This window comes from Hyperolius riggenbachi, chromosome 6, assembly GCF_040937935.1.
Source record: "Hyperolius riggenbachi isolate aHypRig1 chromosome 6, aHypRig1.pri, whole genome shotgun sequence".
NCBI classification, from domain to species: Eukaryota; Metazoa; Chordata; class Amphibia; order Anura; family Hyperoliidae; genus Hyperolius; species Hyperolius riggenbachi.
The window spans coordinates 203,693,646-203,718,755 of NC_090651.1; the positions used below are offsets into that span (position 1 = coordinate 203,693,646).

General features: G+C 43.6%; 1 protein-coding gene across 1 annotated transcript in view; it reads left to right on the plus strand.

Moving 5' to 3' along the window:
- The first annotated feature begins 993 nt into the window (after positions 1 to 993).
- TIRAP (TIR domain containing adaptor protein) overlaps positions 994 to 25,110 on the plus strand; it is a 45,486-nt gene continuing 21,369 nt past the window's right edge. Inside the window, exons 1-2 of the mRNA XM_068240316.1 lie at positions 994 to 1,492; positions 23,218 to 23,753. Coding sequence (XP_068096417.1) covers positions 1,446 to 1,492; positions 23,218 to 23,753 — 583 coding nt within the window. The 5' untranslated portion in view covers positions 994 to 1,445. The remainder of the gene's footprint in view (positions 1,493 to 23,217; positions 23,754 to 25,110) is intronic.

Sequence of the window (25,110 nt, forward strand, 5' to 3'; positions counted from 1 at the left end):
AAGCTATTCTAATGTGTTCTGGCTTACTGCAGCATGTTCTACTATCACCATCTCTGTAATAAATCAACTTATCTCTCTCTTGTCAGACTTGTCAGGCCTGTGTCTGGAAGGCTGCCAAGTTCTTCAGTGTTGTGGTTCTGCCATGAACTCCCCCATCCAGGCCCCTCTCTGCACACTGCCTGTGTTATATTTAGATTAGTGCAGCTTCTCTCTGTTCTATTATCTTTTACAAGCTGGATAAATCCTCCTCTGAGCTGGCTGGGCTTTCACATACTGAGGAATTACATACAGGCACAGCTGTCTGCACTCTGCAGAAAGAAATAGCCTGACACTTCAGTGGAAGATAGCTGCAGGGGGAAAGAAACACACAAATGATCTCTTGAGATTCAAAAGGATGGCTGTATACAGCCTGCTTGTGTATGGATGTATTTTCTATGTGTGGACATACTGTACATCAATCTACTTCCTGTTTTGGTGGCCATTTTGTTTGGTTATAAACAAACTTTTTAAAACTGTTTTTAACCACTTTTAATGTGGCGAGGAACGGCGAAATTGTGACAGAGGGTAATAGGAGATGTCCCCTAACGCACTGGTATGTTTACTTTTGTGCGATTTTAACAATACAGATTCTCTTTAAAGAATATTAGGGGATAATATTAATTGAAAAAAAAAATCAAATTTTTTTTTTATGGTAGGTGTGATTGGGGGGGGGGGGGGGGGGGGGGGCGTGGTTAGGGGTGTGGCCTAAGTGTCCCGATTCCCAGCTTTAAAATGTTGGGAGGTATGACTAGGGGTATGACAGGGGCATGATCAGGGATGTGGCAGGGGCGTGGCTTAAGTGTCCTTCTTTCTCATCTCAAAAAGTTGGGAGGTATGCATATTTGCAGCCCCCCTCTTTCCAAAGAACAGTATATGCTGCGCGACCAAAGGGGTGTGTGTTTGCAAAATTGTAATGTGTAGAACCAGGCTTTAGATTATTTAGAACGAGTTTCTTTTCTTGACACATCTTTACAGTACTATTGTCCTCTGGCATCTAGTTTGAACTTCCCACAGGCTTATCACACGGCAAACATTAGCGAGTGTGACACAGGCTTGTAGCTACATTGAACACAGAAGAGGCGGGATAGGAAGAAGTGAAAGCACTTGTGCAGCTGGGCGGACTTTCAGATCCAGGAACACCCCTCACACAGTTTGTAAACTTCTTCCTATTTTGCCTGTGGCAGCCAGGCATACTCTACTGCTACCAATGCTGATAATGCACAGTTACAGCCTTCTGTTCGTGCTAATCTAAACGAATAGCACCTTCCTCAATCTTTATTATACGATAACTGGAGCTGGAAGTGAAAGAGCAGAGGAGCAATCAGCAGCAGCAGGCCTGTCCTGATGTGGCATACCATGGTGGACTGGTGACTGCAGTGCATAATGGACTACAATGACAATCCAAGATGGATATGAAAAAACTACTCAATGGCAGAAGCGCCTTGAGGAGAAGGTGGGTAATGATACAGTTTTTACTCAAAGCATCTGGGAGTGGGAGAGGCGGGGGCTGGCATCTATGGCCTGGCATGTTATTACAAAAGGGGCAGGACCACATAACGTAGCGGATCTATATATACTGAAAGCTAGTGCACACTCTATTCGTTTGTCTGTCACGTCACGGTGCTCATTCTTCCGTAGTGCTTCAGTCACACATGATGTGCAAGAAGTAGGCAGTGTGGTGAAGACCTAACACCTGCGTACTTTTTCTGGGTTAGTGATTTCAGAAGAAATCACTAGTATTTTTGGGTACAAAGTCAGCCATAGCAACTTTTACAGTCGTTTGCTGGACTAATGCTAGGTACACACGATGCAATTTACTGACAGATCGATTATTTCGAACATGTCCGATCTGATTTGCAATCGATTTTCTATTCTCTTCTAAGGAAAACCGAGTGGAAATCAGATCGGCCATGTTGGAAATAATCTGTCTGACAGTAAATCTGTCAGAAAATTGCATCGTTTGTACCTAGCATTAGGGCGGGGACCCACTAGAGCAATTTTGGCTGCATTTTTGGGAAACCCCTTAGTCAGATTGTGATTAAGGCTAATTGCAATTGCAGGGCACGCAGATTCACTTTTCAAAGCAATTTTGGTGGGCCAATTTTTTATTTTTATTTTAATACACTTATCAAGTGTCCTGATGTCTGGCTTTACCCATAGCCCCACCCCCTAGCAGAAGAGTTCACAGGTGCTTTTCTGCAGCTAGAGAAGTATTTATATTCTCTTCTGCTAGGTTGGTGGGCTTTGGACAGAAGCCAGACATCAGGACAATCGGTGAGAAATCGCTAATCGGAAGCACAGTAAATCGCACTTATAAAACTAGGAATTGCTGCACGCAGCTTTTGTGTGATTTCAAAGCGCTGCAGCGACTCCTAGTGGGTCCCTGGCCTAAAATTGTGCAGTAATTTGCTGGGTCTGAGAATTTTAGGCACATCACGAGGTTTACATCCCAATTTTCTGCATCACCTATGTAGTGCTATGTTTACAAGTTTTTGTTTTTTCCAAATTTATTTTTTTTGTTCTATAGTTAATTTTATCATAATAAACATGTACTAAGGCAATGAATTGTACATTGCAACCTCTCGCCTTAGTGCTGCCACAATCGACAAAGTTCAAGGCAAGCGGCAATTGGCCGCCAAAAGTGCTATTGCATGGCTGGAACCGAGGTTGACTGATACTGCAACCACGCATGGCTCCAGTAGTAGAGACAGAAGGAACACACAGATTTCTTCATACATCTCTAGCCATCGTGGTGACCAGATGTGGCTCACCACATTTATTAAATACATGTAAGCAAGCAGGGCCCTGCAATGTCACTTTTGACAGCATTTTGCCTGTGAGTCTGCTTAACCACTTGAGGACCGTAGGCTTTACCCCCCTTAAAGAGAGTCTGAAGCGAGAATAAATCTCGCTTCAGACCTCATAAATAGCAGGGGCATGTGTGCCCCTGCTAAAACGCCGCTATAGCGCGGCTTAACGGGGGTCCCTTCACCCCCAAATCCCCCTCGATACACCGGGGGAGCGCTTCCTGGTTGGGGCAGGGCTAACCGCCGCAGCCCTGCCCCACGCGCGTCTGTCAGCGCGTATCTCCGCCTCTCCCCCGCCCCTCTCAGTCTTCCTTCACTGAGAGGGGCGGGGGAGAGGCGGCGATGCGCCGCTGACAGACGCGACTGGAGGCAGGGCTGCAGCCGTTAGCCCTGCCTCCAGGAAGAGACAGCCAGCGACCTTTTCACGACACACTTTTGCGGGGGGTGGGTTGGGGGTGAAGGGACCCCCGTTTAGCCGCGGGATAGCGGCGTTTTAGCAGGGGCACACGTGCCCCTGCTATTTATGAGCTCTGAAGCGAGATTTATTCTCGCTTCAGAGTCTCTTTAAGGCCCGTTCACACTTAGAACCGCAGAACGTTTTGCGGGAGTGATTTTCCAGCGATTAGCGCGGAAAAATCACTGGACACTGCAGCGGTTTTGGAGCAATCGCGATTAGCGTGCTATGCACGCTAATCACGATCGCAAATCGCGGAACGCTTGTCGCCGGCAAACCGGTGCATGCAGCGCGGTTGCGGTTATCGCTAACCACAACCGCGGCAGTGAGAACACTGCCACTCGCTACATTGTGTAAGGTTTGCAATGAGTACCTTTAGGATTTCACAGGTCATTTTTGTTTCAAGACTACTCCTCACGGTTTAGGGCCCCTAAAATGCCAGGGCAGTATAGGAACCCCACTAATGACCCCATTTTAGAAAGAAGACACCCCAAGGTATTCCGTTAGGAGTATGGTGAGTTCATAGAAGATTTTATTTTTTGTCACAAGTTAGCAGAAATTGATTTTAATTGTTTTTTTCACAAAGTGTCATTTTCCGCTAACTTGTGACAAAAAATAAAATCTTCTATGAACTCACCATACTCCTAACGGAATACCTTTGGGTGTCTTCTTTCTAGAATGGGGTAATTTGTGGGGTTCCTATACTGCCCTGGCATTTTAGGGGCCCTAAACCGTGAGGAGTAGTCTTGAAACCAAATGTCGCAAAATGACCTGTGAAATCCTAAAGGTACTCATTGGCCCCTTAGCGCACTTAGGGTGTAAAAAGTGCCACACATGTGGTACCGCCGTACTCAGGAGAAGTAGTATAATGTGTTTTGTGGTGTATTTTTACACATACCCATGCTGGGTGGGAGAAATATCTCTGTAAATGACAATTGTTTGATTTTTTTTACACACAATTGTCCATTTACAGAGAGATTTCTCCCACCCAGCATGGGTATGTGTAAAAATACACCCCAAAACACATTATACTACTTCTCCTGAGTACGGCGATACCACATGTGTGACTCTTTTTTGCAGCCTAGGTGCGCTAAGGGGCCCAACGTCCTATTCACAGGTCATTTTGAGGCATTTGTTTTCTAGACTACTCCTCACGGTTTAGGGCCCCTAAAATACCAGGGCAGTATAGGAACCCCACAAGTGACCCCATTTTAGAAAGAAGACACCCCAAGGTATTCCGTTAGGTGTATGGCGAGTTCATAGAAGATTTTATTTTTTGTCACACGTTAGTGAAAAATGACACTTTGTGAAAAAAAACAATAAAAATCAATTTCCGCTAACTTTTGACGAAAAATAAAATCTTCTATGAACTCGTCATACACCTAACTGTATGTAAATAATGCACTGGCGAATTGATAAGGGGGGGTCTGAGGGCAATCTGAGCATGTAGGCGGGTGATTGGGTGCCCGCAAGGGGCAGATTAGGGTCTGATCTGATGGGTAACAGTGACAGGTGGTGATAGGGGGTGATTGATGGGTAATTAGTGGGTGTTTAGGGTAGAGAACAGATGTAAACAATGCACTTGGGAGGTGATCTGACGTCGGATCTGCGGGCGATCTATTGGTGTGGGTGGGTGATCAGATTGCCCGCAAGGGGCAGGTTAGGGGCTGATTGATGGGTGGCAGTGACAGGGGGTGATTGACAGGTGATCAGTGGGTTATTACAGGGGGGATAGAGGCATACAGTACACAGGGGGAGGGGGTCTGGGGAGAATCTGAGGGGTGGGGGGGGGTGATCAGGAGGTAGCAGGGGGCAGTTTAGGGCATAAAAAAGAATCGCGTTTGACACTATTGATGGGTGATTAGGGGGGTGATTGGGTGCAAACAGTGTTCTGGGGGGTGGGCAGGGGGGGTCTGAAGGCTGGGGTGGGAGATCAGTGGGGCTGTGGGTAAAAAAAAAAAATGTGTGGTGTATACTTACTACTGCTTCCTCTTCGCTGGTGGTCTCTGGAAAAATGAGACCACGAGGCGAGGAGGAAGCGTGTATAAAGCACTTTGTTTACCTAGCGAAGTGCTTTATACACTTAATTTAACTCGAATGCGGATTTCCTCCGCCCGCCGGCGCTGCTAATTGGCCGGGGACTGGAGTCTAAATCCCCGGCCATCGATTCCCGGCGTAGGTTCGCGTCACGGATGACGCGATCGCTCCGCCCATGCCCGTACAAGGACCGCCGCCTCTGTGCAAGCGGCGGTCCTTGCGGGATCCACTTTCCGGCCGCCCCTGTGCAGTGGGCGGTCGTTAAGTGGTTAAATAGCATAGCACGTGTTACACAAGCAACAAATGTGTTTTATGGTGCCCATACATGGTACAATTTTTTCATTTTTTTTTTTTTTAATTAGATAAATTTATTCGATTATCCCGATCAAAAAAAGCGCGTAGTTGTTTTTGAGGTACCATACACGAACGTTCGATTAGGCTGAAAATCCAAGGGAAAATGATCAAATATGCCGAAAAATCAAATTGAGAAAAATGATCGAGATAAAATATAAAGTATTCGATCCAATGGTTTATTTGATCGGAAGTGACTTTTTTTGAACCGGATTTTTTTTTTTTTTTTTTTTTCAGCTCTAGCTGTATTTTACCTCAGATAGTTATCACAGATGGCAGTTTGTAGCTCAAAGCATCTATTAAGCTGTATTTTTCCTCTGAGTGGTTCAATGTATTTATTGTGAAATTAATATTACCTGGCTGAGAGCAACTATATAGGTGTATTTTATCTGAGGCCTAGTGCACACCAGAGCGGTTCGGCAGCGTTTTGCGATCCGCTTGCGAATGTGGAAACGCTAGGGTAATGTATTTCAATGGGCTGGTGCGCACCAGAGCGGGAGGCGTTTAGCAGAAACGCATACTCCCGGGCTGCTGATTTTGAATTGCGGAGGCGTTTCTGCCTCCAATGTAAACTATATGAAAAATGCAAACCGCTCTGAAAAACGGCAGTTCAGAGCGGTTTTGCAGGCGTTTTTGTTACAGAAGCTGTTCAGTAACAGCTTTACTGTAACAATATATGAAATCTACTACACCAAAAACGCTTCCCAAAACCGCAAAATGCTAGGTGAAACGCTACAGAAAAATAAGAAAAAGCGTTTCAAAATCTGCTAGCATTTTGCGGATCTGCTAGCGGTTTTTGGTGTGCACCAGGCCTGCGTGTTTTTTTTTTTTTTTTTTTTGTGCTGTGGGAATTTTTTACCACAGAGCGATTACAAATGGCTCTATTAACTGACAGAAAGAAGGCCAAAATTGCATTTTCATTGTACCCGTCTCCTTGATGAAGACAAACTTAATTTATGTCAGGATCCCTCCTGTAGCGTGTTCGGTCCGTTGCAGTGGAGCTGCAAATGGACAGTTCTGGCTTATCTGCTTGCATTCGGTTGTGCATTCGCAATGAGTCTCATTGGGCTCTATTCATAAAACATTTGCGGAAAAAGAAATCTTGGAGGGAAAATACCGCATCTGTATTTTAGACTTTTGCGTGCTAATTCATGAAAATGTTTACACTTGCAATGAAAGGTCTGGGAATTCCCGCACTAATGGCTGTGCTGCCTGAGTTGATACATTTGCTGCCTGAGTTGTTACATTTTCTCTATGTAGAGACAGAGTAACTGTAAAGGAGGCAGCCCCAGCATCCCTTTACATGTGCATTTTTTAAAAACTGCCTCTCCTTGCCCTGAATCTTCTCTGAATCTATTAGTCTTTCTAAACAATCTATTTAATTGCCACAACTTAGAAGAACTTCAAGAAATGTTACACATGCAGGCTTTCTGATGTGAAATTTATCTGAAAACAGGTACCCAAGGGGTTAAAAAACACAGCCTTGATATTCCGGGATGCCTTTTTTGCTCTGCTCTCACTGCAGCTGCCTGGGAGGTCTGTCTCTCCATTAGCTTTGCTGTTATCCGCTGGCTTATCACATTATCTAAACAGCCGTGTTTCTCCGCTCACATTCCGCCTGCTCTAATCTTTATGAATTAACCTTCAGTGTTGTTATAATCTCCGCACAAGGCGGTAATTTCCCGCACTGCTCAGGAATTGTAGCTTTTCATGTGGAAACAGCTTTTATGAATGCGCACTTTGGTAAATGGTCGGGAAAGTCAGCTGTTTTGAGCATTTCCACATGCGGGAATGCTTTTATGAATAGAGGCCATTGTCATTTGCGATCGCTCTGCAGTGCTGGGCCGCTCAGGATGCTGTCATCATTCCACCAATTGCTTGCTGCAGCTGAGCTGCGGCCGGATAGCCCTGGATTTCCTGCATGCATGTTGTTACTTAATACTGCATGTATTTTTTATTAAAGTCCTTTGCATTCAAAGATGGCTTTATTGGCATGACCGAGATTCATTACAGGTATTGCCAAAGCAAGGGGAAAAGGGGGACATGGAAGGGGGATGGGGTATGGGGACAATGGCTAAGCAGTCTGTGTACATTTTTTAGGTTTACAGTTCTGTTATGCTCCTCTCAGTCTGTGGCATGCTGTGACAGAGCGCAGTGATTGCCACTGTGAATTCCTCTTCTCCCAGTAGGATATATGTTTTTCTCTTTTCTTCTAATGTGAGAAAGTCTGGGAATAGTTCCAACAATTTCTTAAAGTAACTGTCCCTGGTTGCAGTATATTTGGGGCAGTGCAGTAGAAAGTGGCTTTCATCCTCAAGGGACTTCTGCTCACAGTGTTGGCATAGTCTCTCCTCCATGGGTTTGTACGTCTGTCTGTGTGTCCCAGACTCTATTTCCAGTTTGTGAGAACTCATTCTGTAGACACTCAGGATTTTCCTCTCTTGAGAGTTTTTTGGAGCTTTTCCAGGTATGGGGCCATTTTATATTCTCTTTGTAGAGACTGGTTTATGGTTAGCTTTTATGACTGTTTGTTTTATTTCACGCCTCCATTTTTCAACATAATCCTCTTTGCTCTTGGCTGTGGTGTGTTTTATCTAGATTTTTGTTATGACCTGTGGGTCACAGCCAGCTAGCAAATGGTAATCAAGCCAGCTCAGGATTGAATGATTACCATTCAGCTGTGTGGAAATTTGCATACTTGCATCTATTGGTTGATGTCGGCATAAAAGTCTGCCTCCCGTTTTGGACTCTGCCCGACATAGCGGTCAGTACACTGGTCTGCTGGGCACCTAGACACTCTGTTATAGACCTGTTATTGTAGTTCAATGTGACCTTATTATTTGTGCTTTAGCTAGTTTCTTGATAAATATATATGCAGACTTGCTAATATATATTTATCCGTTAGTTTGTTATTTTTCTGTATTATTGTTTATTGCCTTGTTCCCATGCCTGATGGATGTTCGCTGAATCCTCGGTGGGTCAGTGACATCCACTATCCTGATAGTTTAGATTCTGCCATCACCAAGTTAGTGACTGGTTGTATTCCTGCGACTCTAGTTTCTGGGAACGTAACTATAGGCTGCTGTTGCGTTTTTACGTTCTTTCCTGTAGTCTTGCCTGTGTGAATGCTTGCTATCGCTAGGGCAGCGCTTAGTCTTGCTAGCGTTCTGTCTGTCTGTTCCTTGTCTGGTTACTCAGACCATAGGCAGCGCAATATTGCACTGCGCTGCCATTGTCTTATTTGTAGCGATATCAGAAGCCCAGAGCTGCAGTTGCTCGGGGCAGCCTGTGTAGCCTGTTCCATTGTCCAGCTGCTTAGCCTTGTTGCGCTGGGTGGTCAGAAAGTATGGCCCCCCAGCATCACACTTCAGTAAAAAAAAATATAATTGTAATAAAATGATGATAATAATAATAATACACATGCTTAAAATATTGAATCTTTAATCTTCTTATGAAGACAATGCAAATAAAGATTACAGTCTTTGAAACAATTCTTACAACTAGGATCTTTTCATACAATTTAACATACATGATACAATTACCACACACAATCATCAACCTTTTTCCAGCATGTCCAATCAGAGTTGTCTCGAAAAAACGGGATAATCGTTCAAATTTCTTGATATATATCTATCTATTTATATTATTTATATTTATTTTTTTCGACTTTCGTTTGATTCGATCATTTAGATCGAATAAACAGGAAGATCAAAGGTTTTTATTGTACCATGTATGGGCATCTTTAACTTCACTAAGGTCCAGTAGTTCTTCTGCTATGCTGAGGAGAACATAGATTGTTGAGGCTTGTTAAAGGGACTGCTGGGAGTTGTTTATTTAGTAGCCTGCTGCAGACAATGTTGGTAACCCTACTGGGACATTGAAGAATAGTATTTAATCACTGTGGTGGACGGAATTGTTGATCATCTGTTGTTGGAATTGGTGAATTGTGTATTTTGCAAGGGTTTTCAACAGGGACGTAGCTACAATTGACTGGACGCCATAACAAATTTTTGTATGGCATGGGAGCTCTGAAAAGGGAGGGAGGATTTGTTTGATTGCAACAAGTGCCACAAATGTACACTCTGCTGTGCAGTAGTTTCTTGCTCTGTTCATTTCTCTGCCCCTGCCATGACCTCTGGCTTCCCGGGACTGCTTTCTACCTCCAAAACAGTGCCAGCTACTTCCTCTAAGCACAGAATGTGGCTGTGTTATCAGTCCTGCAACACACAAATCAAATAAAAAATTGCTTTATTGGCATGATTCAGTGGCGTAGTTATAGATTATGTGGCCCCATAGGAAAACTTTCATGGGGCCCTCAGATGTAGGCACTCTTTAGCTCTGCCACATGCCCCTACCCTATGGATATTAGTTATTAGGCTCATAAACCCATTTTAGGGCTGGTTCAGACGGACGCTTGTGGAGCGTTTACTGCAAGCGTTCGGGGCTTGGCGTTAAACGCTCCCATTCAAGAGAATGGGAGCGTTTGTACCAAGCTTTCACGCGCGTTTACACGAATGCGGCATTCGGGTCCCGATTTTCACTGGCATTCAAGGAGCCACTGGAAGCTACATGTTGCTTCCAGGGGCGGTTAACCGCGACGGGTAATGTCCGCCTAGGGGAAGAAAAACCACGACTGCATCCGAACGCAATGCGAACGCTGTTGAAAGCCCGAACGCATTGCCACCGCGACGCCAATGAACGCGACGCTTCCAAACGTCCGTCTGAACCAGCCAACAGCTGAAAAGAGGGATGATGCCCTCTATGCAATATTCAACAAGGAAAAGAGCTGGCACATCCAAAGTTAATCTTTATTAGTTCCATGTAACATATATGGCCATGTTTGTTACATGAAACTAATAAAGATTAACTTTGGATGTGCCAGCTCTTTTCTTTGCTGATTCACCAAGCAGTCGCTCACTCCCTGATCAGAAATTGAGTAGCAGTAATCAGTTTCCCACCATTTCCTACAATTTTGATCACATTTCAGCTAGCATTGTACGACGTGTTGCAGTACCACATTATGCTCGATGCGGTACTATGCTGTGATTCCATAGATCTCCCACTGCTACTCCCCTTTTCTGGTAGGGAAATGTTTTCCACCATGATCCCTTACCCTTTTCATCAATAACTAATCAGAAGTGTATGAGGTGTCTATGTTGGGAATCAATAGATCTCTAGCAGATCAAAGTTATAAACTCTGTCAGAAAACTCTACCCCGCATGGCCACTAGAACTCTATATTGGCTTAGTAGCTAATGCTAGACAGATTCTAGTAGATCAGTTAAATGGTCAATATCTTTCTAATGGTGGCCATACATGGTACAATTTTTTCATACAATCTTACCATTTCTGTGTAGTATAAGGGTAAATTAAGTGAATATACTGAAAGGATAATTTATGCAGTTCCCTTATATTACATGGAAAAGGTAAGATTGTATGAAAAAATTGTACCATGTATGGCCACCATAATATTGATCTTAAGGCAGATGCAGCGCTCATGTGATGTTTCCTTTAGCTTTGTACTGCATCAAGCTGTTATTCAAGAGAAAGCAAAGGGACAGAAAAAACTATGTGTGAATAAATACAATGCAAAATTGAAGAAGCTCAGGTACTCACTGAGGAAGCAGGTTGTAGGTGCCCCATAGAAGCAATGATGCATGCAGCTATGAATGAGGGGCTGTATATAAGCTTGTATACTTACCATACATACAGCCCCTCATACATGGCTGCACCTAGTACTGCCGGATGCAGCAATATCTACAATGGAGAGAGACTGACCGACTTCATCCACCACGTTTTACTGCTACAGCCTGCTTTCTAATAGGGTTGACACGTAAGTATACAGGCTGCTGGCCGGGCCTGTCTACTAAATATTATTACACGTTGTCTCTGTATATTGTTTTCAACTGTGTAATTAAGATATTTGATTATCAACTGGACAGGTTCTTGGCTGGGAATCCAAGGATATTATATAGATTGAATTAAACACTAGCTTTTTTAAATCTGGACTCTGTGTTTTTTTTTTTTCTTATACAGTATATACACCCATTTTTTTTCAGGAGGGGAACTCCATGTGTGAGTGTGTATATCAAGTATTTAAATGGTTAGATACGTTTCACTTCAGATTTGAGTAACCAAGTGATTTGTAGTACAGTATTATTGGATAATAATATAGGCATTCTGCTGTAGCAGTGGTGAATGCAAATGCAGATCTTGGGAACGCAATAGTCGTAGTATACTTGGACTTTGCAAAGGCTTTTGACACTGTTCCTCACGTTGGCCTGGTGCAGAAGCTGAGAATGCTGGGTGGCTTGTATAGTCTTGTCCCTCAAAGGAGCTCACAATTTGATCTCCACTATAGGCATAGTTTACGGCCCCATCGTAGTGTAAAGCACAAAAAGACTGTTTTCAACTGAGTAAGACATGTAAACCTGCTTGCCAATATCGCTTAATGATCTAGCAGGCCAGATCTTTAAGCAACAATCAGTTGCCCTCCTTACCCCACTCACAGAAACCCCAATGTTTCCAATACTGTATTCCAACCTCCATCCTCCACAGGCATAGAACCCATAGCTCGGCTCTTACCTAGTGACGGGTCCGTAGAGTATTTAGGACCCTCAGTGTTACCTCCTGGATCTAGTTTGTCCTGATGGGCAACACAAATTCAGACTCCCCTGCAGATAATGTTTTGTCCCAGATTTGAACTGGGGAACCAAATGCTGTTGGGCAATGGGCAATAGTGTTATTACCTATGCCACTGTGCACCCCAAAGTAAAAGGAAAAATAAATAAATCAAGAGGCCAGTAGATTAAAAATTATGCAATTTCTGTAAAGCCATAAAATACCAAGAAAAAAGTCACATCATCTCATGGAGTTCCTAAATTTCTCTCTGTGAAATATGTTTAAGAGAATCTGAAGTGAAAAATTCACTTCAATACATACCTATCTAGAAGGAAGGCTCTAGATACTATAGAGCCTACCCGATCCTTGATCCAGCGCATCATTCCTGAGCCATCCCGGTTGAAGCTATTTGACCTGCTAGGTCAAATAGCTCTTCGGTGCTTCTCAGGCAGCCTTTAGAACTACTCAGGGATGCATTGTGGTTTGCAGTGTAAAACGAAGCCTGTTTTGAATCTGGACAGAGGACCAGGGAATGACCACAGTTTGCAGAAAGACTGAGACAATGAATAATGCAATTAATGCAAGGCACTTTTGTGCAATAATGTGCATAGAATAATATCACCATATCAAGCAAATACAGTGGTTTGCAAAAGTATTTGGCCCCCTTGAAGTTTTCCACATTTTGTCATATTACTGCCACAAACATGAGTCAATTTTATTGAAATTCCATGTGAAAGACCAATGCAAAGTGGTGATAAAGACAAAAGAAATACCGAGAGCCCAATATAGTGTAGTATGCAAAACAAAGGGTTGGGAATGAAAAGTATATAATGTATATACTCACAAACGTGGGTTACCTCCTAGGTAACCACTGTATAGGCAGGTGAGGAGATTAGACCTGTCCTCACTCAGGATTAAAAGTCGCTCTCTGTAGATAAGGAAATAAGGGGCAACACCCCTCCACCAGAGGTGGATATTGCTAATGTAAGAGTGAACAGAGGCGCCAGCAGGATAAAAGGTTCTAAAGGTTCTCAGGCGGTGGTGGTGGACTCGCCTTCCCGAAGCAGACAAGATACCGTCAGTTTTATGACAACAGGTTTATTAATATACTCCAAAACAAACATACTTGTACATACTTCTACAACGATTTCATATGTCTTATATTATACCTTTTATATTATATTTATTTTTTTATATGTAGACTTTTATTATATCATTGTATGTCAACGATTAATTATGTATTTTATGCCTACAGTCTTTTAGGGCGCAATTATGCACCAATATGCACTTTATGTCTGTTAGAATGAATATTTGTTATCTATACTTTCTTTCCCCAAGCAGTCTATAAAAAATAACCTCTTGGGGACGTGCTCATGAGGCGACCCAGCAATATTAGGGAGTCTTTCCTTAAACTCCTTACTAAATAGGTACTGACCCTGGCGAGGATTCGAACCCTGGTCTCCTGTGCCAGAGGCAGAGCCCTTGACCACTACTCTATTCAGCCTCTGAATAGACGCACTTTGCACACATTTGTTTATTTTCTGTTCCCCGAACTTATACAACCACATCCCCTCTTGCTATTGGCCCAACATAGGTTACATAACCTGTCCCCTGCTCCTATTGGCCCAATATAGGTTACATAACCTGTCCCCTGCTCCTATTGGCCCACAAACACGCCCCCCATCTTGCCTCCTCCCCACCCATAGAAACACATTACCTGCCCATCACACAGCCCCCACCCCTTATGAACCATGTAATTGGTCCACCCATATACTCTTAGGTATATAAACCTTGATCTTCAGACTCACCGGTACAGAGGCGCTATTCGTGACCTTGAGACTATACTGGTGAGTCTGGTTTACTGCATTTTACTACATCTGATTGCATTGTGTTTTGCCACCCTTATTTTCTCCCTAAATAGTCCCCCCCACCTATACCCCCCCCCCCCCCGTTTTTTTCCCTCTCCCCCCCCCCCCCCTTTTTTCACTACGATTTTTACTCTTATAACAATCCCCACACAGCCCCTCACTCCCTCTCCCAATATACCTCTAACCACAGCATTGTTTACCCATTATTCACGTTAACATAACTATACACCAAAAACCATCAGCACACATATACATCGGTCTAAAGACACGCTATCTGTCTCTGTCTTTACAGTGTACTCCTATCTGTTTATTGCCTGAGGAAGCGGGAACATACCCGTGAAACGCGTTGCACTGTTTGTTTTGGAGTATATTAATAAACCTGTTGTCATAAAACTGACGGTATCTTGTCTGCTTCGGGAAGGCGAGTCCACCACCACCTCCTGAGGGATTTTAAGCCTTTTAGAACCTTTTATCCTGCTGGCGCCTCTGTTCACTCTTACAAATGCAAAGTGGTGTACTTGAAAGGAGAATGAAAGCAGATCTGGCACCGGCTGCAGTAAACCAATTTCCTTTAAGCCAGTGGGTACTGCATACAAACAAGCAGTGAAAGGGTCGGCCTAACAGCCGTTTCGCAGGTCTCCCTGCTTCTTCAGAGGCACATAGATAGGGCACACATAAAAGGCTCCCCCATATATATACATAGTGTATCATATGCTTACCTCCCCCTCTGAATCCATAGCGCTAGTGGGAGACGCCCGCCGCGGCCGTTCGGGTCCGTCCCTTCCGGTAACGCCCCTCTGATGTCACACAGCCTATTAGATGGCGGTATTCCCTCACCAATCAGCGCTACACAAAAGCCGGCGTCAGCCGGCCAATAGGCACACAGCGGGGGACGGCAAGCCAGAGAGGACAAGAAACCTATTGTTACCATAGTGATGCCCACGCTGGGCGCATTTCCAAACAGCGTGGTGTCAGATCGTTTCTCTGACTGCACCATTACGGCAATACACAGTTATTTAAATGTAAACACATTTCCTCCATTATGTTAGACCAAATTTCCACGAGACCCCTAGTTTGCAGAGATACTTAGTGATATCAATAAACATGATTTAACATGACTACACATGTATCAGGACCTATCTGGAACGCCCAATCCGGTACGCCCCATTACCCTGTATAATAACAGGTTATGTCCATAAGCTTTCGCTTAGTTTCAAAATCTGCAAATTACAGTTCCCAAGAGGGCATAGAGTTGATGCTGGTAGGTCAGCTTACCAACCAGAATCCGTATGGATATCTTCATGCCCAGTACAGGGGAGCCTTCCGGTACCCTAAAAACAGGGACAAAAAACAGTTATAATTATAATATGAAAATTACAAACAATCAAGATGATTAAAAACATTACAGTGAGGTATTCCTAAAAGGATATAGGCAAGACATTTTGGCTAGGAAAAAAGTTGGGATAAAAATCTATACAACAGCATAAAAAACAAGGTATTTAATACTTCTCAAGAAAGCAGTAAAGCTTGTTTCTTTCATTGAGGCCCAAACGTCCACGGGCCTTTGTTTTAGATATCCACTTAGCTTCCTCCTGTCTAAGTAATTTTTCCCAGTCCCCCCCCCCCCCCCTCTCATTGGTTGGTCTACAGCACTTAAACATGTAAACATTAAAGGGGAACTCACATTTTCATGGGCCTCTAAAACATGTTTAATCAAGCGTCCTGCTCCTTTTTTAGTCTTAAGCGAATTAACGTGTTCCTGAAACCTTGTACAAAGTTGCCTGGTGGTCATTCCAATATAAAAACGATCACAGGGACAGAGTATTGCATACACCACATGTGTTGAGCGACAGTGTAAGAAGTCTTTGATTCGAATCATTTCACCACCCAGTGTGATATGTTTACCTGATAAAAAATTGGGACAGTGATTACAGTTCCCACATTTGAAGCAACCCTTAGGTTTAAGACTTGTCAACCAGTCCAACTGTTTCTCTGCTCTACACTCGCTTCTCACTATGACATCCCCAATTGTTTGGGCCCTGCGGAATGTAATAAGGGGTTTCTCGGGGAGTTTTTTCCCCAAAACAGGGTTAGATCTAAGGTCTCCCCAATTTCTATGAATAGAATATTTAAATGTTTTTGCCATTGGAGAGTACTCAAAAATTAAGGGTACACCAGGGGCCACATCTCCTCCCCTCCCCTTATTTTTCCTCTTTCTAATGAGCAGTTCATTGATTCTTGATTTTTTCATCGGCCCTCTTAAAAGCCATGACAATGAGAGACAGAGGGTAACCCTGGGACAGGAATCTCCGTCCTAATTCAAAACTTTGTTCCAGAAAGTCAGAATTTTTACTGTTCTTCCTTTTTAAACGAATAAACTGGCTATAAGGGATCGCATTTTTTACATGTTCTGGGTGATAGCTGGAATAAAGGAGGATGTTATTGGTGGCTGTGGGTTTTCTATAGCCTTTGGTAATAATTTCCCCATCGTCCACCATTATTGTGAGGTCCAGAAATTCCATTATTTCCCCACCCCAAGCTTCTGTAAAACGCATATTGTAATCGTTAACATTGATCCATTCAATAAACTTAGCAAAATCCGTATCATCACCCTCCCAGATTAACAGGACATCGTCCATATATCTTAGCCAGGACTTTATGGCGTGGCGATAGGGATTTGTGTTTGTAAGAATACACTGTTCCTGTTAAACTGTTCATGTTAAATCATGTTTATTGATATCACTAAGTATCTCTGCAAACTAGGGGTCTCGTGGAAATTTGGTGTAACATAATGGAGGAAATGTGTTTACATTTAAATAACTGTGTATTGCCGTAGTGGTGCAGTCAGAGGAACGATCTGACACCACGCTGTTTGGAAATGCGCCCAGCGTGGGCATCACTATGGTAACAATAGGTTTCTTGTCCTCTCTGGCTTGCCGTCCCCCGCTGTGTGCCTATTGGCCGGCTGATGCCGGCTTTTGTGTAGCGCTGATTGGTGAGGGAATACTGCCATCTAATAGGCTGTGTGACATCAGAGGGGCGTTCCCGGAAGGGACGGACCCGAACGGCCGCGGCGGGCGTCTCCCACTAGCGCTATGGATTCAGAGGGGGAGGTAAGCATATGATACACTATGTATATATATGGGGGAGCCTTTTATGTGTGCCCTATCTATGTGCCTCTGAAGAAGCAGGGAGACCTGCGAAACGGCTGTTAGGCCGACCCTTTCACTGCTTGTTTGTATGCTGTACCCACTGGCTTAAAGGAAATTGGTTTACTGCAGCCGGTGCCAGATCTGCTTTCATTCTCCTTTCAAGTGTTACTTGGTTGTGAGCACGGTGCAAACAGTGACCAGAATCTAGTGCTGTCTCCAGTCCATACTTTGAGTGCCGGTCACAGCACTTTTCTCTCTTTAGCAAAGTAGTGTACATGTGAGAAGTGGAACGAAAATCATACATGATTCCAAACTTTAAAAAACAAACAAAAAAAAACTGCAAAGTGGGGTGTGCGTAATTATTCAGCCCCCTGAGTCAATACTTTGTAGAACCACCTTTTGCTGCAATTACAGCTACCAGTCTTTTAGGGTATGTCTCTACCAGATTTGCACATCTAGAGACTGAAATCCTTGCCCATTCTTCTTTGCAAAACAGCTCCAGCTCAGACACATTAGATGGACAGCGTTTGTGAACAGCAGTTTTCAGATCTTGCCACAGATTCTCGATTGGATTTAGATCTGGACTTTGACTGGGCAATTCTAACACATGGATATGTTTTGTTTTAAACCATTCCATTGTTGTACACAATATCAAAATAATATCAGCGCAACCATAAACCATTAAATCTGATGAAAAAGATATATGAAAAGCTGCCAAAGTCCAACACTTCAGTGTAGCGTCCTGATCGATATTAGATATAAAACTTCAGCGCTGAATCATGAATATCCACCACCAGAAACACCATAAAAACAGATGCGCTTACCAGATTGCTACAGACCTTAATTATAGGGTCTGCAACAAAGCGTTATGAGGTCAGCAGCAGGTGTCTTCACAGCTGGCCTCCTTTCCATGCAACCAGAGCGATTCAGATTCTTATATGTAGTGTTTCCACCGTATTAAGCATGGAAAGAAACAATACACTTATCTAAGCGTATCTATTTGGTGTTTTAATATATATCCAATAAAAAATCTTCAAAGAAATCACTCACATGTGGGCCCTTATCACAGGGACTCAAGGTGAACAACCAGGGCTGTGGCGTCGGTCCAAAAATCCACCGACTCCGACTCCTCAGTTTAGGATTCCACCGACTCCGACTCCACGACTCCGACTCCTCTAATTTGCATATTACAATTTTGTTGATTAAAAGTATGTAACATTAAATTCGTCTCTTAACTGCCAAAGCTTAGGAATTTTACAAGACAACTGAAGTGAGAAGGATATGTAGACTACTATATTTATTCCCTTTAGACTAAAACTAGTCCTTGGTAAGAGTACTTGTAAAAGGTACAAACCGGAACAAAGAACATCTATCAGGCCCTAGGCAATGTAAGTGTGGGTACATGTAAGAATGATGTGCAGGTACTCTGCAGGGGAATGAGGAGATTGTAAACAGACAACACCTCTGTGTTCAATGTGCACAGCATTCTCAGTGGATTCCCTGCAGCTATGTGGGGAGTGCATATGTAGAGTATAGTACTACTGTGTAACAAAGTAAACCTGAGACAGATGAAATTAAAGTTTTATACATACCTGGGGCTTCCTCCAGCTGCCTTCAGGATAATCAGTCCCTCGTTGTCCTCCTCCACCACCTGGATCTTCTGCTATGAGTCCAGGTACTTGAGCCAGTCAGGCGTAGTGCGCATGCACACACTCCGCCGCCAGGAGCATACTACACCTGTGCAGCACTATTGCGCAGGTACAGAATGTTCCTGGCTGTGGGAGCGGCATGCGGCCGGACAGCGCTGACTGGCTGAATTACCAGGACTCATAGCAGAAGATCCGGGTGGTGGAAGACAGTGAGGGACTGATTAGCCTGAAGGGGGCTGGAGGAAGCCCCAGGTATGTATAAAACTTTACTTTTCATCCGTCTCATCAGGCTTTATACTTACAGCATAGATGTTATTTAGTGTATAAAAGAGATTCCTGTGTACACTTCATATATACAGTCACAATCAGATATGTATATCTGACTTTAAAAATACGGGGACTGCTTTATTGAAGCAGCACAAGTAACTAATTTTGATTGGTTTATTGCATTTTTGTAGACTAAGCACAGCTATTACTGTATATATACTGTATATATACATTATTTTTAATGACTTTTATCTGAGAAATAGAACATTTTATCATATTTTCTATTTTAATTACAGTTACAAATTCATTAGGAGTCGGAGTCGGTGCATTTTTCCCCGACTCCGACTCCAGGCACCCAAAATTGCCCGACTCCACGACTCCGACTCCACGACTCCGACTCCACAGCCCTGTGAACAACAGCACATAAAAATCATAGGACGCCCTCCAGCCACACGTCCGCCTCACCCGACCGGTTTCACTGCCGTAGTTTCATCAGGGGCTAAAGGACCAAGTGGCTGGATATGTCTTTATATAGTTTATCTACCTTGAATTAGGCGGAGTTGTCCGGTGAGGGCCACGCCGGGATTCACGGCGGAGCTTCTGGGAACATGGTGTGCGTTCCAAGCCGCATTACTTCCGCTTCCGCCCATACAAAGAATCAATGCATACAAAGTTCCGGAAAACTATGACGTCTCCCTATACGGCTGACGCGTGCGTCACGTACGCGTCCCCTCACTTCCACCATTCCATTGTTGCCCTGGCTTTACGTTTAGGGTCGTTGTCCTGCTGGAAGGTGAACTTCCACTCCAGTCTCAAGTCTTTTTCAGACTCCAAGAGGTTTTCTTCCAAGATTGCCCTGTATTTGGCTCCATCCATCTTCCCATCAACTCTGACCAGCTTCCCTGTCCCTGCTGAAGAGAAGCACCCCCAGAGCATGATGCTGCCACCACCATATTTGACAGTGGGGATGGTGTGTTCAGAGTGATGTGCAGTGTTAGTTTTCCGCCACACATAGCGTTTTCTACTTTGGCCACAAAGTTCCATTTTGGTCTCATCTGACCAGAGCACCTTCTTCCACATGTTTGCTGTGTCCTCCACATGGCTTGTGGCAAACTGCAAACAAGACTTCTTATGCTTTTCTGTTAACAATGGCTTTCATCTTGCCCAGATTACCCCACCTGAGCTGTAGATCTGCAGCTCGTCCAGAGTCACCATGGGCCTCTTGACTGCATTTCTGATCAGCGCTCTCTTTGTTCGGCCTGTGAGTTTAGGTGGACGGCCTTGTCTTGGTAGGTTTACAGTTGTGCCATACTCCTTCCATTTCTGAATTATCACTTGAACAGTGCTCCGTGGGATGTTCAAGGATTTGGAAATCTCTTTGTAGCCTAAGCCTGCTTTAAATTTCTCAATAACTTTATCCCTGACCTGTGTGGTGTGTTCTTTGGACTTCATTATGTTGTTGCTCCCAATATTTTCTTTTTTCACAGAGCAGCTGTATTTGTACTGACATTAGATTACACATAGGTGCACTCTAGTCATAAGCACTCATCAGGCAATGTCTATGGGCAACTGACTGCACTCAGACCAAAGGGGACTGAATAATTATGCACACCCCACTTTGCAGTTATTTGTAAAAAAAAATTGGAATCATGTATGATTTTCGTTCCACTTCTCATGTGTACACCACTTTGTATTGGTCTTTCACGTGGAATTCCAATAAAATTGATTCACATTTGTGGCAGTAATATGACAAAATGTGGAAAACTTCAAGGGGACCGAATACTTTTGCAAACCACTGTAGAATGCAAACAACATGCAGTTACTCTATATACAGGATACATACACAGTGTTCTCCACAGAATATTTTTCCAGCCGGGTGGCATGAAATAGTAGCCAGGTGGGGCGAAATGAGAATGCAGGGGCCAGTGCATCTGTGAGGAACTCTGCTTACAGCATAGGAGGAGGTGAGCCGATGACAGCCGGGTGTTTGCCAAAACTAGCACCCGGCTAAAAGAGCCTGGGGAGAACACTGCATACAGGAAAATCACAGTATAATGACAGACAGTGTGCGCACAGAACCCCGGTGAACCTATCTAGCTAAATAGTGTATATACACAGGATACAGTATACACATGAAAAAAATATACACAACACATATACAAAGAGACAATGGTAGAGGAGGGAGCTGGCAAGAGCAAAGTCAGGCCAGAATGCAGAATACCACAACAGGTAATCAGATACAAGGGCAGATCAGGAATCAAGAGTGTTCAGAAACACAGGGTGGAGAGCATACAAAGTTCTGGCAACTTGCAGGATAAAGGGCAGTCTTTAAATTGGCAATGCCTAACCAGGTATATATTTACTTCGGGGGACCCGGGCAGGCTAACGGAAGGACACCGGAGGACAAGGGAAGCCTCGTTACGATCCAGAGGCTTCCCCCCCCAGGGAGGTATTTTTTATTACAGGATTTCTTTAAAATGTTCCCCTAGTACAATGTATGGCGCCAATATTCTATTTGGAAATAAAGGTTAATTTTTTCAGTTTTGCATCCATCACTATTTACAAGCCCATATGTTCATACTTAAAGACAAGCGAGAAAAAAAATGATATTTTTACCTGCTAGTATGCATAATAAGCATTATGAGGCGAGGTGAAACGCCACATTCCAGCGGAAAAATGAAGGCTTTATACCCCCCAAATCCCTGGGGGTAAATCTGGGCAGCGCTTCCTGAAAGCGGCAGAATTCAGCACTATAACTCTGCCTCTATTGAAGTAAATCCCTGCTGATCGCCACCTCTCCCCGCCCCTCTCAATCTTCTTTCACAGAGTTTGGCGGGGAGAGGCGCCGATCCGCATGGAGATTGACTTCGTTAGAGGCAGAGCTGCAGCGCTAAGCTCTGACTCCCCGGGCAGCAAAATCCACGACTTTGAAAGTGGTAGATGTTTGCCCGGATATTTGGGGGGATAAACCCCTCATTTTGCTGCTGAAATGGGGTGTTTCACCTCTCATCATATTGCTTATGCATACCAGCAGGTAAAAATATCTTTTTTTTTTTTTGTTTGTTTTCTTGCTTCAGACGTCTGTAACACTAATATACCCTCTTGACATACATATTGCAAAAAAGTTCAATCCCTAAAGTAACTATTGTCTTTTTTTTTTTTTTTAAACAAAAGTTTTATTTTAAGTAATTATGGGAGAGTTAATTTTAAATTTATGTGTGGGTCTTTTTATTGAAATGTATGTAGGTGTAATTTTATTACTTGGCCACAGCAAGTTGTCCTTGCGCATTATTTCCTGTTAGCATACTATTAGTAATGCGTAGATGTGTTGCTTCATTACTTGCAATTACTGCAAGCATCTCATTGATGCCGGTGATCATTGACACAGGGATTTACATCAATGAATGGGGACAGCGGTCCCATTAATTGATCTCCCCTCTAATGGGTGGTGGCAAGAAATTGCGCGGGAGCCATCCGCCGCAATAGACGATTATCTACGTCCCTGGGCAGTAACTGAAGTTCTGCAGGACGTAGATAATCCGTCTGAAACCATATAAGTGGTTAATTATGTATCTGCAATTTTTTATCTGCACCTCAGGTCTAATTAGTACTATTGATTTTGAACTGGAATCACTGATCATTAGATCTTTTGCACAAATTACATTACAGAAGTATGACTTATACAGGCAGGCACGCACATTCATGGGCACTGGGCAGAGAATGAAGAATTGCAAGGGGAGAAAGAGGAACTGTCATACAAGCACATAGACCACCAGCAATGTTGGTACAGGGTGCTGTATGTATATAAGACTGCTATTAAAGGGAAAGTATATGTAAACAATGAGCAGCCATAGCTCTTTCATATCTCTTCAGTGCAGGAACAACACAACCTTGTAAAGTACATCAAACTCGGGTTTGTATTTCTTAGTGAATTGCCTGTAACATTTTTTTTTTATTTTATTTATGCTTGCAGGGTGTTCAAAATGGGTGGAGCATCATCAAGCAACCGACATCCTCCACATAGGCAGCCTCAGCTGCCCCCTAAGAAACCTATAGTAAGAGAAATGCAGCCTGCACCTGCGTGGCCAGAGAACAGTACCCGCTGGCAGAAGTCATACGACGTGTATATATGCTCCAGTGGTCAAGATGCTTCTTATGCTATGGCATTACGCTCGTACTTACAAAAACCACCAGAAAATTTACGCTGTTTCTTGCCTATGCTGGACATGAATGTTGGTGGTGCCATTCCAACTGAGATGGTCGATGGTGCAGAAAACAGCCACTGCTGGGTAATGCTTTTAACCCCTAACTTCCTCTCTGACCAGTGGTGTCAATATCAGATGCACCAGTTTCTGGCACTGGCTCCATGCAGTGATGGACGTTTAATTCCAGTTATGGTTGGGTTGACATTCACACAGTACCCCAAAGAATTAAAGCACATGGTTGCCTGTAAGGACATTAACAATGACCAGAAGGTGTTTAAGTCTGTGAAAAGAGCCATTGAGTCATGTAAGTATAGGATTTGAAAGATGTTTCAACTTTGTATTCAGACTTGTGCATATTTTGTATATAAGTTTGGTAGGAGAGAAGCGATTAGTAAGCGAGTGCATATAAAGCTCTTGAGAACATTAGAAGGTGTGTAACAGGCAGGTGATGGATTTATGGTGGGCATAAGATAGGGTGACTGGACAACAGGTATGTGAGAGGATTAAAATGTGGTTGTGCATAGTCGGTGGATGACAGACAGGGAGTGGGTTAGGAGTTGGGTGAGGGAGTAGGAAAGACAGGACCAGTGGGTGAGGGGGTATAAAGGTAAGGGATCACTAGTGTCCATTGGACCCAGAGCTCAGTGCAAGATCACACTTAGCCACTCTGTTGTGAGCCCCATACTGTTTTTACTACAACATAGTCTCTCCAAAACACCAATTATATCACAGATTAGTGGCCATCTGCCTGCATGCAGAAGAGAGGAGATGCCAATGCCGTCTTATCATTTCAGCACCCCTGTTTAGATTAAGGAAGTAAAATGACACAGAGGATTATTGAGTGTTCCAACTCATCACCTTCCTCTTCTCAAAATTCCACCTTTTCTCATGTATCTACAGTCTAGTAACATGCTTCTTCTTACTTTAGACAAATTAATCTTCATTTCACCATCCCTTCTCCCTTCACCCCTTTTAGCCTTCCTTAAACTTTTGTCTTTTCTAACATCACTCTCTTCCACCTCTCCACAACAAAACATGCTGTGAACACATTTAAATTGCACTTTCTCTTACTTAACTATTCTTCGTTTTCTTGCACCTGATGATATAACACCTAACCTTGGTTCAGGCGATAGCTTCCTCTTTACATTAGCCTCCCTCATCTACCATCACTCCTGTTTCAAATAACCTTATTAATGATAGCCCTGCCCCCACTCCACCTGCTCCTTCCTGGAATATTAAACCACAAAGAAGAAATTGGCTCTTGGGTGCATACAAATCAGTAACCTTTATTAACCTGTAATGCTTGTGTGCATAAGCATTACTGTCTGTTTACAAATCACAATTGTAATGCTTGGGGGTTATACTTTGACCACCCAGAGCAACAAGACTTGTAGCTGATTAATGGAAGAGGCTACACAGGCTGCCCAGAGCAACTGCAGCTCTGGGCTTCCGATATCGCTACAAATAAGACGCAATGGCAGCGCAGTGCAATGTTGCGCTGCTCTTGCGAAAGCAAGCATTCAGACAGATACAAGACAGGACTATAGATTGAAGCGTAACTAGACAAGTAAGACACAATAGCAGCGCAGTGCGATGTTGCGCTGCCTTAGCGATAGAAAGCACTCAGGCACAAGATAAGACTATAGATTGGAGCGTAACTA